Source organism: Pagrus pagrus, assembly GCF_965226575.1.
Source record: "Pagrus pagrus genome assembly, chromosome: 24".
Lineage (NCBI taxonomy): Eukaryota > Metazoa > Chordata > Actinopteri > Spariformes > Sparidae > Pagrus > Pagrus pagrus.
In genome coordinates this window covers 2,131,072-2,148,639 of record NC_140206.1, presented here as the reverse complement: position 1 = coordinate 2,148,639, position 17,568 = coordinate 2,131,072, and the positions used below count along the sequence as shown (strand labels likewise).

The 17,568-nt window shown below is 42.4% G+C and overlaps 3 protein-coding genes across 3 annotated transcripts in view; all 3 read right to left on the bottom strand.

Annotated features, from left to right (window-relative positions):
- Window positions 1–17,568, bottom strand: part of LOC311253452 (uncharacterized protein) — a 298,131-nt gene that overhangs the window by 113,122 nt on the left and 167,441 nt on the right. The gene's annotated exons all lie outside the window — the stretch shown is intronic.
- The window catches only part of LOC311252934 (NACHT, LRR and PYD domains-containing protein 3-like), a gene marked incomplete at its 3' end in the record, with an annotated part of 46,301 nt that overhangs the window by 15,777 nt on the left and 12,956 nt on the right, over window positions 1–17,568 (bottom strand). The gene's annotated exons all lie outside the window — the stretch shown is intronic.
- On the bottom strand, window positions 13,576–15,116 carry LOC311252935 (neoverrucotoxin subunit alpha-like; the record flags this gene model as incomplete). Its single annotated transcript, XM_084346599.1, has 2 exons — window positions 13,576–14,123; window positions 15,047–15,116. The coding sequence occupies 2 exons, from the start codon at window positions 15,114–15,116 to the stop codon at window positions 13,576–13,578; spliced, it is 618 nt and encodes a 205-aa protein (XP_084202725.1).

Here is a 17,568-nt window from a genome sequence, read left to right as displayed (position 1 = left end):
TACATATTTTATTCTTGGATAGTTGATAAGTTAGAGTGTGATCTCCACCAATTCATCTTCATTTTCAGATCAAATTATTCTGGACTGTGGTTGTTAAAAAGGTCTGTGAATAAAATCATTCAAACTATGAAATAATAAAGACTGAGATCAACTATAAAGACAAGTGAGCACATCTGGCCAGAAAACACATGATCATCTAATAGAGTTGTCTCTAGACTGTGAGATGACCTTCTAACAGCTGAAGGTGGACATATCTTTGGTTGTTGAACATAGATTTGTTTGAAAAATCTACATTATGTCATGTTAAATAAACAAAATGCAAGATATTTAAAGTAGGAAAGACTCCTGATGTCGCAAGAAAGCAGTGCTGTTGTTACTGCAGTCAAACAGCAATCTCCAGCTCACATGCTGGGAGTCATAAAATTCACTAATTATTTATGTTCTAGATGATGCAGTGATGTATTCTTGCTTGATTTTGTGCCATGAAGCATCTCATACTGGTTTAACTGCTCCTGAACAAACACATTAACATCACAACATCTCACTGGTTATTTAAGGAATTCATAAAATACCACGCTAATTATAAAACCATCCATATTAGTCAGTGACAGAAGAGTCTTCAACCAACGAGTAACATAAAGAGAATAAATCAGGGAGCTCCATCATGTCTCTGTCCTCTTAATGAAGAACAATGATTGATAACTTCAACCTTTTCTCATAAAAACAAGTTAATTTTATTCTCTGGTGAATTCAATGAGCTTCCCTACTGAGACTCTGCTCCTTCACAAGTATTGTGTCACCAGTTTCCACCGGCTGTCTTTTCTCTGAAAGTACAAAAATATAAAACTGACTGACCTTCTGATCCTGAGCTGGTTTCTGACAGGTTCTGCAGCAGGTCAATCCTGGGTATCTTCTCTAAAACCTTCTTGGTCACCTCCACAGCTCCATGAAGTTCATAGTTGTTCACCATCAGGTCCACTGTTTGCCATCTTGTTGCATTCTCCAGGTCGGCAACTGCGATGGATCTGTAGCCGTCCAGGAGTCCAGGCTGCTCCAGATGCCATTTGAACTCCTCAAATTGCTTTTCTGTTAAATGCTTTAGAGTATTTAAAAGGTCCCCTTTTGTCATCGTGGCTTACTGATAAGGTCAGGCAGCATTATCAACCTGAAGGAAAAGACATGTATCAGAGCAGCAACAGGAGTTCTGATTGGCCGACACAGCAGTAGAGTCTGGCCAGTCAGAGCTCCTGCTGCTGCTCCGTGGGCTGGACTTAATGTAACTCTGAAGTGGTGCTCTGCTTACACGTCCTTCTGTCCCCAGATGTGAACGGCTGAACATCTGTTCCATGTTCCATCAGCTTCTGTTCCACCAGCTGTTACTTCTTGAAATGAAGCTGTCGTCTCATGACACCAAACACTGTACAAGAAAGATGAAAACATGAAAACACAACTTTAAGATCAACACAACTGAAAGTGAATAAAACAAAAGTTCTTAGATGTTAACCAATAAAGCGTCCAATGTTCCACGGAGGACGACACGAGTCAGTTCTGTGCTGAAAAACATCTTCCTCAATGATCCTACAACGACGCTGCATTCTGACTATTTAAGTTGCGTTGGGCCCCAGAAATGATGCAACACGTCTTCCCCTCGTGTGAATGCAGGTGTAATTGTTTAAAGCTTTGATGGCAGGTTGTGCTTCGTCCTCTCATCTCATCAGGATCCTTCTGGTCACCAGAAGAGGAGAAAGCACCGTGACACTGAGCAGTAAACATTAGTTCATGTTCCAGCCTGCAGCTTCTCTCTCGTCAGTCTATCCTGCTGAGCCGGACACTGCAGCTCCTGATCCGTCTGTTCTGCACTGCAACTTTATTCTTCCACATTTTGGAGGCAAATATTTTACTTTTTACTCAACTACATCTGTTTGATAACTTTAGTAACATTACAGATTACATGCTGCATCAGAGCCGACAATGAAAACTGGTTTTCCTGCGTTTCATAACTGACGACAAGTTAACAAACCTTCATCTGAACAAACAGGTCGACTTGGTTTGTTGGCACCAGTTCAGTTTTAACTTTGGTTGTTTTCACAGTGACGGTCGACTCAAAGTCTCAAAACAACACTGTTGAACTTCACTTGTTTCTTGGATTTTCATGAAAAAGGAAAAAAGAAGTAAAAACTTCTATTACGTTGATGGACCTTGTAATATCCTACAGCTGTACTGCAAATACTTTGTTAGTTGTGAGTTTTTGAGCTAAATGTCATCATTTTAGTGATTGCGTTGTCTGTAATGAGTCCACACTTATTGTGAAAATAAGTTATGTCAATAAATTAGTAATATATAATGTAAAATAAGTGACTGTTTAAGTATTCACCCCCTTGTGACTGACCTACTTCAACAGAGGTCCAGTTGGTGCTAGTAGTGTCACACTTAGTGAACTTGAGATCACCTGACTGCAGTGAATGTGTCTCAGTGACTGTAGTATAAAGACACCTGTGTCTGAAGGTCCAGTCACTGTTCATCAGTATTCATGGCTACAATTACACCATGAAGACAACAGAGCACTCCAAGCACCTCTGTGAGAAGGTTACTGAGAAGTACGAGTCAGGGGACGGATACAAAAACATTTCCACGTCACTGAACATCCCCCAGAGTTCAGTTAACTCCATCATTAAGAAATGGAAGGACTATGACACGTGTAAATCTGCCTGGAGCAGGTCGTCCTCACAAACTGAGTGATGGTGGGAGAAGGAGACCAGTGAGGAAGCCACCAAGACACCTAAGACTCCTCTGAAGGAGTTAAAGCTTCAGCAGCTGAGATAGGAGAGACTCTGCATACAACAACTGTTGCTGGGTTCTTCTCCAGTCAAAGCTTTATGGGAGAGTCACAAAGAGAAAGCCACTGTTGAAGAAAGCTCATTAAATCTCCACTAGAGTTCATCCACAGACATGTGAGAGACTCCAAGGTCCACTGGAAGAAGGACCACCAAACACTGCACATCACCACAAACACACCATCTCCACTGTGAAGCATGGTGGTGGCAGCATCAGGCTGTGGAGATGCTTCTCAGCAGCAGGTCCTGAAGGCTTGTAAAGGTGGAGGGTTCAACTGATTAACCCTGATCCTGCAGGACAACCTGATCCAGTCTGCAAGAGAACTACGACTTGGGAGAAGATCTATTTTCCAGAAAGACAATGACCCGAAGCAAACAGAGAAAGCTACACAGAAATGGTTTAAAGACAACAAGGTGAATGTTCTGGAGCGGCCCAGTCAAAGCCCAGACCTCAGTCCACTAGAGAACATGTGGCTGGACTTGAAAAGTACTGTTCACACCTGATCCCCTCAACCTGACAGAGCTGGAGCAGTTTTACGAAGAAGAAGGAGTAAAATTGCAGCGTCCAGATGTTGAAGCCTGATTGAGACTCCACACAGACTCAGTGCTGCGATCGAGCCAAAGACTTGAAGGGCTGAACTCTTATACAATCACTTATTTTACATTATATATGTTTAATTCATTGACATCACTGTGTAGAAATCTGTTTTCACTTTGACAGTAAAGAGGTTTTGTTTTGTCTTTTGATCATGACTCCATTTATAAAAGCAGTAAAAGTGTGAAACATCCAAGACGGTGAAAACTTTTTAGGCTCCGTAGATCAAGGTGTTCATGATGTTCATTAAGAGCTGATGCTTAACTTTTTTAAAGCTATTAGAAATATACAAGAATTAATTAATGTACTTTGTAATAATATTTGTACATTTGAGTCTTTACATTTGGTCTGACAGTGTTTCTTCTCACTTCAGCAGTGATTTGATTGGTTGTATCCTGTCTCTGTTTTCAACATGTTCGTCATTCAAGGCCTCTGATTGTCTGATCACCATCACGTGTCATCAGCCTGAATACATCAGTGTCTGTATGAACTCTGTTGTTCATCAGATGCTGAAACAGGTGAAACACGTCAGATTAGATTGTACAGTGACAACGACTTGTTTTACAGGTTTTTAAAGAGCACCTGAATGTGTCATCAGGCAGGAGAATGAATCAGATCAAAAGACAAAACAAACCTTGTTACCTTGGTTTGTTGGCACGACTTCACTTCTGACTTCAGTTGTCTTCACAGTGACGGTTGAGGAAACAAACATTCAAAATGGCGTCACTGCTGCTCAGCTCCTCTGAAGAGAAAACAGAAGAAATGAGTCGGACAGTTCATTTGAACGTTTGATTCGTAGAAAACATGTAAAAAGGTTCATGAATCCTGTTGAACTTCACTATTTGAACGGCTGCTGTCAGTTAAATTAATCACCTTATGTTCCACTTTACTCCTCGATACCTCAGCATTTTATTTTACTTCATAACTACTTAAGCATTTTATTACTTTATTGTTTCTCATTGTTTCTATATTTGTACTTCAATGTACGTGCTGCTATGGTAACCTAATTTCCCCTCAGGGATTAATAAAGTTAACTATCTATCTAAATTAAACTTTAATTAGTCCAACATCTGTGTGTCAGAGTGCAGATTTACCTTCACTTGACCCTTTAAACCACATTAACAACATGTCAGCTCATCTGTCATTTAACATGCAGTCCTATAAAGTCACAGTGTTTTATATGTAGACAGTGTTCATCAGCTAACAACACATGGAGCTGTGCTGTTGATCCACATGATCTCCTCGTCAAACACACAGTAAAGTTACATGTTAGTGTTTGTGACTGTGGTTCAGTTCAGGTCCAGTTTGAATAAAGTGTGTTTGACGATGAGTTCACAAGGCGATTAAACTCGTCTCAGTTCAGTCACAGAGAGAAACTTTTTTTGTGTTCAGAAGGAAAATAGGTGTCAGAATATTTCCTTTCTTGACATTTAGTGAGTTTATCTTGTTGACTTGTTAGACTCAGTAGTGAACTGGCTGCTTTTACATCTCCAGCTGAAACTACAGGCTGTCAGACTGTCACCTCTGAGCTACAGAGTGCTGTTAGGAGACAGGACGGACAGAGACAGAGACGTCTTTGACAGGACGTCAACACTGTTGTTTCTTCACTCTGGTCAGAATGTTAGCTCGTTAGCTGAATGTTAGCTCGTTAGCTGAATGTTATGTAAAGTTAAATCATATCTTACCTTTAAAGGACTGAAAGCAGCAGGTGAGAACAAACACAGTCCGTCCTCAGCTGCTGACGGTCTCTCAGGTGTGCTTCATCACAGGAGGAGGAGCCCAGGTGAGCTCTCACACTCTGTTTACACGCCCTGATGCCTGCTGGGTCCTAGTGCTCAACCCTGTGCTGCCTTCCCCTCCACATCAATAAAAGTCCTGACTGTTGTGAAACACATCAGACCTCAGGTCAGACTGAACTCACCTTCTTATCAGTGTCATCATTCAAAGCACCAGGACAAACCACAGCTTCTCTCTGCCTGCTCACACAGGCAGCCATCTTGGCTCAAAGACCAGGCAGTTTCCCAGCTGACGTTTGTGTGTGAAAGCAGTACAGAACTTAAAGCAACATCATGTCACTGCTTTACCTTCAGATAACAGCTTCACCATCACTCTGATGCTGCTCTGACTTATAACAGGGTGAACACACACACATGAGCAGCAGCACACCTGTGAGGAGTGTTTCCTCCTCTCCTCACACAGGTTGGTTTCTCAGCCTCCATGCATGTTTAGTGTGGAGGACTAAAAGTGCCATAAATAAATAAATAAATAAATACACCATTAAATAATTAATTAAATGTGAAATGAACATTAAATCAAAGTCGGTGGGCGGATCCTAACACCTGATTGGTTAACCTGCACATCAAGTCAAATTGATTCCAGATAATGGATTGATGCAATCAAACAAAACTTTATTGGCAACCGCTAAAAATCAGGTGGAAGGCTCGGCCCCCTGCTGGCCCCAGTGTTGATACAGCGTGCCAGGTGCAGGACAACATGTCAACAACTTATTTATTCTAACTGTGAAACACATTTCCTTCTTGTTCAGAAGGCTGTTTCACTGTTTTTATGTCGACTCAGCTTTGTGACAGATTGTGGAGATGTTGGTCTCATGTCTGTCAGTGACATGGACGTAACTTTCCTCCTCTTCTGTAGACTGAGAGGAGATCTGCAGGTAACATGCCAGCTCACAACACGTCTCTCTGGAGCAGATGACTTTATTGTTGCTGCTGTTGTCTAGAACGGACGCTTCTTAAAGAACCAGCTCAAGCTGCCAAAGGTTTCAAAGACAATCTGCATCTGGGAAACCACTGAGGATGAAGATGGATGTCAGGGACTCTGAGGAGGACAGGGAACGGGACCTTCTCTTCTTCTACAAACAGCAGCAAGAGTGGGCATGTCCACTTCATTGTGCCCGTGTTGGACAGTAGTATAAAGTGTGTAATATGAATGCATCAGTGAAGTTTATACCACTCAAGTATCTTATATGAGTTGTTAATTGGGAGAATGGATCCAAACAATTATATAACTGATGAGCACAAATGAAACGCACAATATCCTGCTGTTATCTGGAAAAGTCAATATTAAGGATGCTCTTCCAGAATATTGACTATTTTTCCCCTGCTTGTTAAATGTTACCTGATCCAGTTACCTGCATTAGTCAGCCGCCGTTTTTCCACTGTTATTATCAACATCTTATTTCAGGTGATGTTGCAGTCGGAGAGGGAGCGATGCGCTCAGGGGCGTCGCACCCGTGGGGGATGTGGGTGTTTTAACACCCCCCAAACCACTTTTTTCTGCTGAAAACAAATGTATTTGGGTATGAAGTAGTGTTGTTGATGTGTTCTGGTCCAACTCTTGACATTTTAGTCAAAGTATTTCAATTTGGTGTATTTTGTTGTAAATATGTAAGAGTGACTGCCCTCTATGGGTAAAACCCGGCTATTCCAATCGAATTTTGCTATTGGCTGAGATGGAGGCCGATGAGTTTTGGAGGCAGCTTACATCACGAGCCACCACTGTTGGCCCCGCCCCTCTGTGCTCTGTTGGAGGCTGCACAGAGTGACTGGGCGTGTCTTAACTGCTCCTGGAGCCCCGCCCACAATCAAGGCATTTTTTGAATTTCCGGCCCAGATGCACCTCAGCCAAAACCTGGGGGTTTAGTTACACTTTAAGTTAAAGCCTCTCATTTACACAATGCGAAGGTGGACCGCATAAAGTGTGGGCTGGAAAAACACGTCACCAGCAAAACTGACACACTGCGCGGGGTGCTTGAGAAACTAATCACTGAGAATCAAGCCGCGATGAAAAGAGATCTGGAGAAAACGGTCAAGGAAATGAGTCTTAATCTGGACCTGGAAGTGGGGATTCTCAGCTCCAGAATGGAAACGATTGAGCAGAAAATAGCTGACAAAGTCACGCAGAGAAAATCCACGTTTGACCCGGACTTCTCACTAATCATCGTGGGGCTACCACAGGTGGAAAATGAAGATCTGATGGCTGAGGTAAAAGATCTGCTAGGTGAGGGTCTTCAGTGTGGTCTGAGGTAAACATGCCCAGCCTGCAAATGAACAATATCGTTTAGTTCAATGCAATGTGAATGGATGGACTCAACATAACTGTGAACTTAGGAAAGTACTGCTCCGTTGTCTCGATCCAGATATTATTTGTCTGAACGAGACCCATTTATCTTGCCATGTACCCGAAATGGATGGATTTATATGGTTTGGTCAAAACCGCACCGCCCGTAGGAAAGCTGCGAAAGCCTCCGGTGGTGTTGGCTTTTTTGTTAAGAACACCATCTTTGACCAGTTTGAAGTTAACATAGCAGATAAATCGTATGATGGAATTTTTTGTTTATGTTTTAAGCATCGTCTGTCAGACTATGCTTTCATTATACTTTCTTGCTATTTATCACCAGAAATGTCAATATGGGGCCGAAATGCTGATCTATTTTTCAGTCACCTTATAGCCTTGATTTATTCATCCGAGGTAGATTCTGTTTATGTCTGCGGTGACTTTAATAGTCGCACCGCAGACCTGAGAGACTGTGTGGAAGAAGATGATATTCTGCCGAGAGTGAATTTGGACACAGGTGTGAACAGTCATGGGGAAGTTTTCATGATTTTTTGAATGACTCAAAATGCTGTGTGCTTAACGGGAGGTTAAACCCTGAGAATGATCATTTTACTTCTGCTTCTGTCAGAGGAAAGGCTGTAGTGGATTATATTGTGATACCACATGTTGACATAAATACATGTATTGAATTTAATGTTTATACTCCCTCCGACCTTGTTGCGATGGCTGGACAGCAAGCTCTTAGCCTGATTGATGGGCGCAGTAGACTGCCAGATCATTCTACTTTGTGTTTACGATTTCAAACGGGGAGCCCAATTAATAATCCTCAAAGTGCGCATTCTGAGTTGAAGGCTAAGAGACGAAACAGAAATTCCCCTGTGAAATTTTTATCTCCTGAGATGTGTTGTAAGGCTCTCCTTGAAATTTTACATTGTCCGGAAGTGGACCGGGAAAAACAAGATAATGTTAACCTGTGTTATGATCGTTTCTGTGATCTGCTGTACAAGGAGATGGATAAGAGTGGAACATCTAAAAAACAAGGCCAGAGGAAGTGTCTGAGAACGAAGCATCCATATTGGAATACTGAGCTAAATGAATTACGGAAAAAATTGCGTTCACCTGAAAAACTGTTTCTTAAATGTAAGGAGGAATATAGGAAAAGGATTTTGAGAGATGAATTTAAAATGTGTCGATTTAATTTTGATAGAAAGCTGAGGTATTACAAAAGATGCTTCAGAAGAGGGCAGGCTTTGCGGGTAGAGCAATTACAAAGCAGAAACTCACAGCAATTTTGGAAATAAATAAATAAACTTGGACCTCAAAAGAGTACATGCATTCCACTTGAAATTTTAAAGGATGATGGTGAATCTTCTTTTGAAATTGGTTTAATACTCAAGCAATGGGAAAGGGATTACTGTAATCTATATGCAGGCAATAATCTCACACCGTTAAATGACCATTTTTTAAATGAAGTGTGTAGATTGAAATGTGAGTTGGAGAATATGAATAATGTAGCGTATTGTTCTGATCATATATTGAATAATGACATTACTTTAGAGGAGGTGCAGAAAGTTATCAATAAAGCTAAATTAAATAAAGCTGTTGGAGTTGATGACCCTAATGAGGCTCTTAAATCTCCCAATATGTTATGGCTCTTACATGGTTTATTCCAGAAATGTTTTCAGGAAGGCATTATTCCATCAGTTTGGAATAAATCTATCATCAAACCTATTCCCAAATCTGTAAAGGCTGATCCCCGAGTCCCTTTAAATTACAGAGGCATCAGCCTGGTAAGTACAGTGTATAAATTATATTCAGGTGTTCTGAACAACAGACTAAATAATTTTTTGGAGTCTAGGGTTTTGATGGTGGATGAACAAAATGGTTTTAGGGAGAATAGGGCATGTATCGACCATGTTTATGTTTTATCCTCTATTGTGAGAGCAAGATTACAAGAGCATAAAGAGACTTTTGCTTGTTTTGTTGATTTTCAGAAAGCCTTTGATTGGATAAACAGAGACCTTTTGGAATATAAATTAATTTCTGCTGGTGTTGGGGGTAAATTCTATAATGCGATAAAGTCCCTATATAAAGATCCAGTTGCTTGTGTTCAGCTAAATAATCTTAGGACTGAATGGTTCCCTACTCCTTTTGGAGTTAAGCAGGGAGATGTCCTTTCCCCAACCTTATTTGCTTTTTATATAAATGACTTGGCACAAGAAATCAAACAAGCTAAGCTTGGTATAAGTGTTGGTGAATTAAATTTAAGTATTTTGTTATATGCTGACGATATTCTGCTGATTGCCGAGGGGGAAATTAATTTACAGAAATATTATGAGTTTATGGTGTACTAAGTGGCGACTTACTATTAATAATGAAAAAACACAAATTATGCATTTCAGAAATAATTATGTGCAGCAAAGTAGCCATATATTTCAGTTAGGGTCAACGCCCCTGTTGTTTACTTCTTCTTATAAGTATCTTGGTTTTGTTTTTAATGAATATATGAACAACTCAGAGGGAAGGAAAATACTGGCAGAGTCAGCTGGAAGAGCGTTAGGGTCAATAATGAATCAAATTAAAATGTGTCCCGAGCTTGGTTTCTTAACCTTTTCCAAGCTTTTTGAGTCAATGGTAGGCTCAGTTTTACTTTATGCGGCTGGAGTATGGGGATTTGGGGAGTCACCTGAGAGTAATGCTATCCAGAGCAGAGCCCTGAGATGTTACCTTGGTGTTCATAAATTCACTGCCAAATGTGCTGTAGAGGGGGACACCGGCTGGGTACCACGTCTGGTAATGCAGAGGTGTGAAATAGTTCGGCTGTGGAATAGATTAGTTCAGATGTCAGATGAAAGGCTGACCAAAAAGATATTTAACTGGGACAGAGCCAACAATTTTCCCTGGTCCAGAGATGCATCTGCAGTATTCTCTCTCCCTGGGTTGTATTATGTCTTCGCCAATAATTTGCAATGCAATGTAAATAAAGTTAAACAAAAGTTAGTTAATCTCTATGAGAAACAATGGAAGGAGGAGATCTGGAGGAAACCTAAACTTAGAAACTATGTTCAAATCAAAGACAATTATTGTACGGAGTCATATTTAATGTTAGACTTGGGGAGGAGACAGAGGTCCCTCTGCGCACAACTGAGATGTGGCACTTTGCCCTTGGCAGTTGAAGTAGGAAGGTTCAAGGGTACAGAAGAGCAGCGCTTGTGTGTTCTGTGTGACCTTGGCACTGTTGAAGACGAGTTGCATTTTCTCTTCCACTGTCCTCTGTATGATAAAGTGAGACATTCCCTGTATGAGAAAGCCCAGATGAAGAACCCAGACTTATTCTGGATGTCTGAATATGATATGTTGTGTTGGCTTTTTAACGAGGACATTTATGCTCTAGCCAGATTCATTGATGGAGCTTGGAAATTAAGACAGGGTGTTTTATATCCCACGTAAATCCCACGTTTGCTGCTTGCTGTTCTATATTCTGGAAGCTTGTTTGTTTATTCCTGATCTGTTGTGCTCTGTTTGTTTCTGCTTTGTTTTGTTTTGTTTTCTTCTTCTTTGTTTGTTTTGTTTGGTAATTTTCTTTCGCTCTCCTCCAAAATGACACGCCAAAGCTATCTTTGAATGTATTTAAATAATGAGTGTCTTGTAAGCCCATGCGGGCTGGGCACAAAAAGATGTGCATGACACTTAAATAAATAAAAATCAAATCAAATCAAAAATCCAGCAGCAGATCTATGGATTGTATTAGACGCACTAAACTGGATGCTTATATGGATCGCTCTGTGGTCAGTGAGGGGCGTGGCGAGGATGTTACTGTCACTTTCTCTTTATCAGTGTTATTGGATAGCAGATGATTGTGAAGGAGGCGTCTCCAGTTTCGCTGTAGCTTTATTGAAAAGCGGTCAACACACAGGTATATATACAAAACTCGCCTCCTGGCGGACACCCCGTCACGTTACCGTATAAGACCTAGTATATGCGCAAGCACAATTATACTGCCGTATATGACACACCTAGCTAACAGTGCCTCTGCTCTACACCTAGCTAACCGTTTCTCTACTCCACACCTAGCTAACAATGTTGCCACTCTACACCTAGCTAACAGTGCCTCTGCGCTACACCTAGCTAACAGTTTCTCTACTCCACACCTAGCTAACAGTGCCTCTGCGCTACACCTAGCTAACAGTTTCTCTACTCCACACCTAGCTAACAATGTTGCCATTCTACACCTAGCTAACAGTTTCTCTACTCCACACCTAGCTAGCAATGTTGCCACTCTACACCTAGCTAACAGTGCCTCTGCGCTACACCTAGCTAACAGTATCTCTACTCCACACCTAGCGAACAGTGCCTCTGCGCTACACCTAGCTAACAGTTTCTCTACTCCACACCTAGCTAACAATGTTGCCATTCTACACCTAGCTAACAGTTTATCTACTCCACACCTAGCTAACAATGTTGCCACTCTACACCTAGCTAACAGTGCCTCTGCGCTACACCTAGCTAACAGTGTTTCTACTCTACACCTAGCTAACAATGTTGCCACTCTACACCTAGCTAACAGTGCCTCTGCGCTACACCTAGCTAACAGTGTTTCGACTCTACACCTAGCTAACAGTGCTTCTGCTCTACACCTAGCTAACAGTTTCTCTACTCTACACCTAGCTAACATTGTTGCCACTCTACACCTAGCTAACAGTGCCTCTACGCTACACCTAGCTAACAGTGTTTCTACTCTACACCTAGCTAACAGTGCCTCTGCGCTACACCTAGCTAACAGTGCCTCTGCTCTACACCTAGCTAACAGTTTCTCTACTCTACACCTAGCTAACAATGTTGCCACTCTACACCTAGCTAACAGTGTATCTGCTCTACACCTAGCTAACAGTTTCTCTACTCCACACCTAGCTAACAATGTTGCCACTCTACACCTAGCTAACAGTGTCTCTGCTCTACACCTAGCTAACAGTGTTGCCACTCTACACCTAGCTAACAGTGCCTCTGCGCTACACCTAGCTAACAGTGTTTCTACTCTACACCTAGCTAACAATGTTGCCACTCTACACCTAGCTAACAGTGCCTCTGCGCTACACCTAGCTAACAGTGTTTCTACTCTACACCTAGCTAACAGTGCTTCTGCTCTACACCTAGCTAACAGTTTCTCTACTCTACACCTAGCTAACAATGTTGCCACTCTACACCTAGCTAACAGTGCCTCTGCTCTACACCTAGCTAACAGTTTCTCTACTCTACACCTAGCTAACAATGCTTCTGTTCTACACCTAGCTAACAGTGTTTCTACTCTACACCTAGCTAACAGTTTCTCTACTCTACACCTAGCTAACATTGTTGCCACTCTACACCTAGCTAACAGTGCCTCTACGCTACACCTAGCTAACAGTGTTTCTACTCTACACCTAGCTAACAGTGCCTCTGCGCTACACCTAGCTAACAGTGCCTCTGCTCTACACCTAGCTAACAGTTTCTCTACTCTACACCTAGCTAACAATGTTGCCACTCTACACCTAGCTAACAGTGTATCTACTTTATACATAGCTTACAGTGTAGCTAGCCAACATTCAGTGTGTAGCTAGCCAACATTCAGTATGTAGCTAGCCAACATTCAGTGTGTAGCTAGCTAACATTAGCTGCAGCCTGTAGCTAGCTAACACGTGACACTCACACAGAAACATTATGAAAGCAGCTAATTCAACATCCTGCTGCACGACTGCTGACTCAGACCAGAAGGAGACGCACGTTACGCCTGTTTTAAAGTCTTTACAGCGGCTGCCTGTTAAAGTCCTTCTGTGAGTCACCAGCTTCATGCTGACGACTGTCAAATACAACAAGTGCAGAACAAAGTGAAGTGATGTCTCAGTTTTAATGTGCAGAACAGAATCATTGATGACGAGGAAACCATCAATCTTTACAATCAGTTTGAATCATTTTGTACAAAGTTCACTGATGAATTTATTACAAGAAGCTGAAAGATTGATGTGACTGAGATCCTGTACAGACTCAACTGTTCAGCACTGACAATGTTTCTGTGACAGGAGGAGACTCTGCAGACTAAACACCACACAGACGCACTGAGGAACCAGGACTGGACCACAAGAGCCCAAATCCAGGATAAAGAGGTTCAGTGAATGTGGTGCTGAAGGTGTGGAGGTGGATCAGTGAGTCAGAGGAGACTCTGTAGAAGGACAGAGTGCCAGCAGGACAGTCCACATACACTGCTACTCTACCAGAGGAGGAGGAGGAGGAGGAGGAGGAGATGAATGTTTGTCTGTTATTGTGACAGACAGAGTAAGAACCATCACTAAAGCACCTCAGACTCCAGGACTGATCATTCAGTCCAAACACACATTCACTGCCTCCTCTCCTTCTGATTCTTCTGTAACTCACTGATATAGAAACATTTCCTCTCCACTCGACCTCCCAGTAACAGCGACCAGTCAGACCACTTCTACACAGCAGCTGAGGCCAACTGGTCTCAAACCTCTCTGGATGATCAGGATATGACTGATCCTCCTCCACACGTGTCATCTTCCTGTTGTTGTCAGACAGTTTGAACTCTCTGCTGACTGTGTTTGTGTCGACTGTGAGCTCACAGGAATCTGATGGAGAGAAAAAGACACAACACAGCTGCAGTTATTAATGTATCATCAGTGTGGTGATGACATCACAGATGTGACTGAGTGATGTCACAGTGTGAAGCTGAATCAAAGTAAAAACACACTCACACTTCCTCAGACCTGGTGTCAACCATCGGACTCCAGCAGGCTCCACCCTGAAAGGAGGAGGGGGGTCAGAGCAGCACATCCTCTTTCAGCATGCAGACATGGACATGACATGACTCATACACAGAAACACAATATGTCCATCAGGCCTGCTTCTCCCTGTTCTCCTGAACCTCTTCACCTCTGCCACTCTCCTCACACACTGAGAGCCACAGGATGTTGGTGTGTGTGAAAGAGGACGACAACATGTGAGGACACACACAAACCTCTTTTTGGATTCATGACTTCATCTTTATGTTATTGGATGTTGCTGCTGTTTCCTGTGGGCGACCTTACGCTTGCTGTCTGATCCAATGTCAGCTTGTGCTCATGTTTGTATATTACAGGACTTTTGGATTTGGACGTCAGAACTTTTGAGGTCAGATTCCTGTTTGAAGCTTCCAGGGCTTTTCTGAATCTCACCTGCACAGTCTGCTTTTTGTTCTCGCTGTGTTTCTGCTGCTTTGTTAAGGGACAACAAGCCCAAGACGACATGAGGAGAACTCTACATGTTATTAACCATATTCTACAAAAGAAGAAATGTGCAGCCTTAATAAGCCTCGATGCAGAAAAGGCTTCTGATAGCGTAAGTTGGACTTTTCTATATCAGGTACTTGAAAAACTCGGACTTAATGACAAAGCTGTCAGACGTATTAAAACACTTTACCAAAACCCGACCGCAAGGACAAGAATAAAGTCAGTCTGACTGAGAGCACAGCTTCAGGACCATCTACTAGACAGGGCTGCTGTCTCTCTCCAACCTTGTTTGCAGTCTTCATAGAGCCCCTGAGATCTTAAAGGAGTAGAGGTCGGGGGAGAGGAACACACCATTGGACTTTTTGCTGATGATGTGGTCTGTTTTTTAGAGGACCCAGACACATGCATCCCCATACTAATCAACCAACCAGAGATGTTTGGCTTTTGTTCTGGATACAAGCTTAAATTGACCAAAACACAGATCCTAACATTCAACTACTCCCCATCCAAAATCATACAACAAAAACACAATCTGAACTGGAGAGCAACAACAATGAAATATCTTGGGGTCACTTTAACACAAAACACTGATGATTTATTTGAAGCTAATTACGTCAAACTGGAGAAGGAAGTTAAGAGCAACTTGGACAGGTGGGCTATCCTTCCATCAGACATCGGTTCACGAATAGAGACCATAAAAATGAGCGTTCTACCCCGACTTCTTTACCTGTTTCAGTCACTACCCATTGAGATACCCGAAAAACAATTCAGACTGTGGGACAAAACCATTTCCAGGTTTATATGGAATGGTCACAGACCGAGAATCAAGTCTGAAACATTACGGATTGGAAAGGATAAGGGGGGTTTGGCACTGCCAAACCTTCAGGGATATTTTCATGCTGCACAAGTTAGACATGTAATCTGTTGGTGTGACAAAGATTATGTAGCCAAATGGAAGAATTTAGAAAAATCAGCCGTGTTGGAGAAGCTGTGGAGATGTAAATGTGAACCATTCACATGTGTTCTGGCCTAAGGTCGCAAAATTTTGGGAAGATGTTCATTTAGTTATGGGCAGAGTTTTGGGTTATGGTGCATCCAAGTCTTGTACATTATTATATCTTGGCGTCATTACGGGAAACGTTGTGTTGAAAGATGATAGATACATATTGAAAATTATGTGAGTAGCCTGTAAAAAGGCAATTACAAGAAAATGGTACAATACAGACCCCGTCACAGGAAGACTGGATGGAAGTTATGGACGAAATACATATTATGGAACAACTGACTTATAAAATAAGGACTCAAGAGGATCAATGCTGCCGGAAGTGGGAGAAATGGACTGAATACATAAAAATGACAGGACCAGGACCGTCACACTGACATTAAAAAAGGATCAAACTGTAGAAGCACGGTGATCCATCATGTTCTTTTTCAGATCTTTGTTTTTTATTTGTCCCCCCCCCCTGTTAGTTATTTGAAAGCTTTTATTGTGAAGCAGCAAAATCAGGAAACACTGGATTTCCACCAGCAGAACCTGAACACGAGTCCAGAACAGCTGAAAGTGAAGCTGAGTCAGCAGCTACGAGCCGGGCTGAAGTACATTACAACAGCATTAAACCAGAGGTCCACCAGCTACTGTAGAGAGCTGCAGCTCTGCACAGGTCACATATCATGTTAATCAATGGAGCAGATGATTGATCACTGAATGTTTTCTTTTCTTTTGTCATTTGATTTTGCTGACGGTGCAAAACATCGAAGCCTTCCTGCCCCTGCAGGCTGTTATAATGAGAACTACCCAAAACAGCCCAAACTCAGCTGGAGCAGCAGTTTCCTCATGACAGGAGCCGAGACGGCACCACTGACCCATCTTAAATTCATCTATGCACTGCTGCTGTTATGGTGATGTGACGGGAATGTTCCACCTTGTGTCATCTAGGGGTTTCACCGAATAATCGAATATTCGAATATTCGACTATCAAAACCACTATTCGACGCTGTGCGTGATAGTCTAGTATTCGTCTTTTCCTTGTTTTTCTTTTTTTCAAAAGCCCGGTGCTGTAATAAAGCGGTACCGCAGATATGCAGCTGGGGGCATGTGAGACAAGTGCAGTGTGTGTGTGTGCATGCGTGTGCGTGTGCGTGTGCGTGCGTGTGAGTGATGTCAACACGTCAAGGAAAATGGCGCCAAGCAGCAGACAGGAGACGAAAAAAAAGAGAAAGGAGACAAAGTCAAATGGCTGAGGCGGCTCTCAATACTCGCCTGCAAGTGTCCAAGGTCTGGAAATACTTTACCAAAACAGATAAACCGTTAGCTGCAATATATGTAAGGCTACTCTAAAGTACCATGGCAGTACGTCTACAATGCATAACCATTTGAAGCTACACCCGGCCGGGGCTAGCGGCAGCAGCGGCAACGTTAGCGGAGAGAAGCACCAACAACAGACAACAATGAGAGACTTCTCCACACGCCAGATATCCGACCAAAGAAAAAGGAAAATAACTGGTCTGTTGGTGAATTTCATCGTGAAGGATATGCGACCGCTTGCTGCGGTGTCTGGAAATGGCTTTAAGGACATTATCCATGTTTTCGAGCCGGGTTACGTTATCCCGTCCCATAGGACACTGTGGAGCAACATCACACACCAGTATGATGAATTGCGAGCGAAATTAGCAACTGAAATGAAAGATCAGAGTGTTTCACTCACTACGGACCTATGGACATCTCCAACCATGGAGGCATACATCACGGTGACAGCGCATTATCTCACCGACACCTGGGAGCTGAAGGCAAAAGTCCTCCGCACCT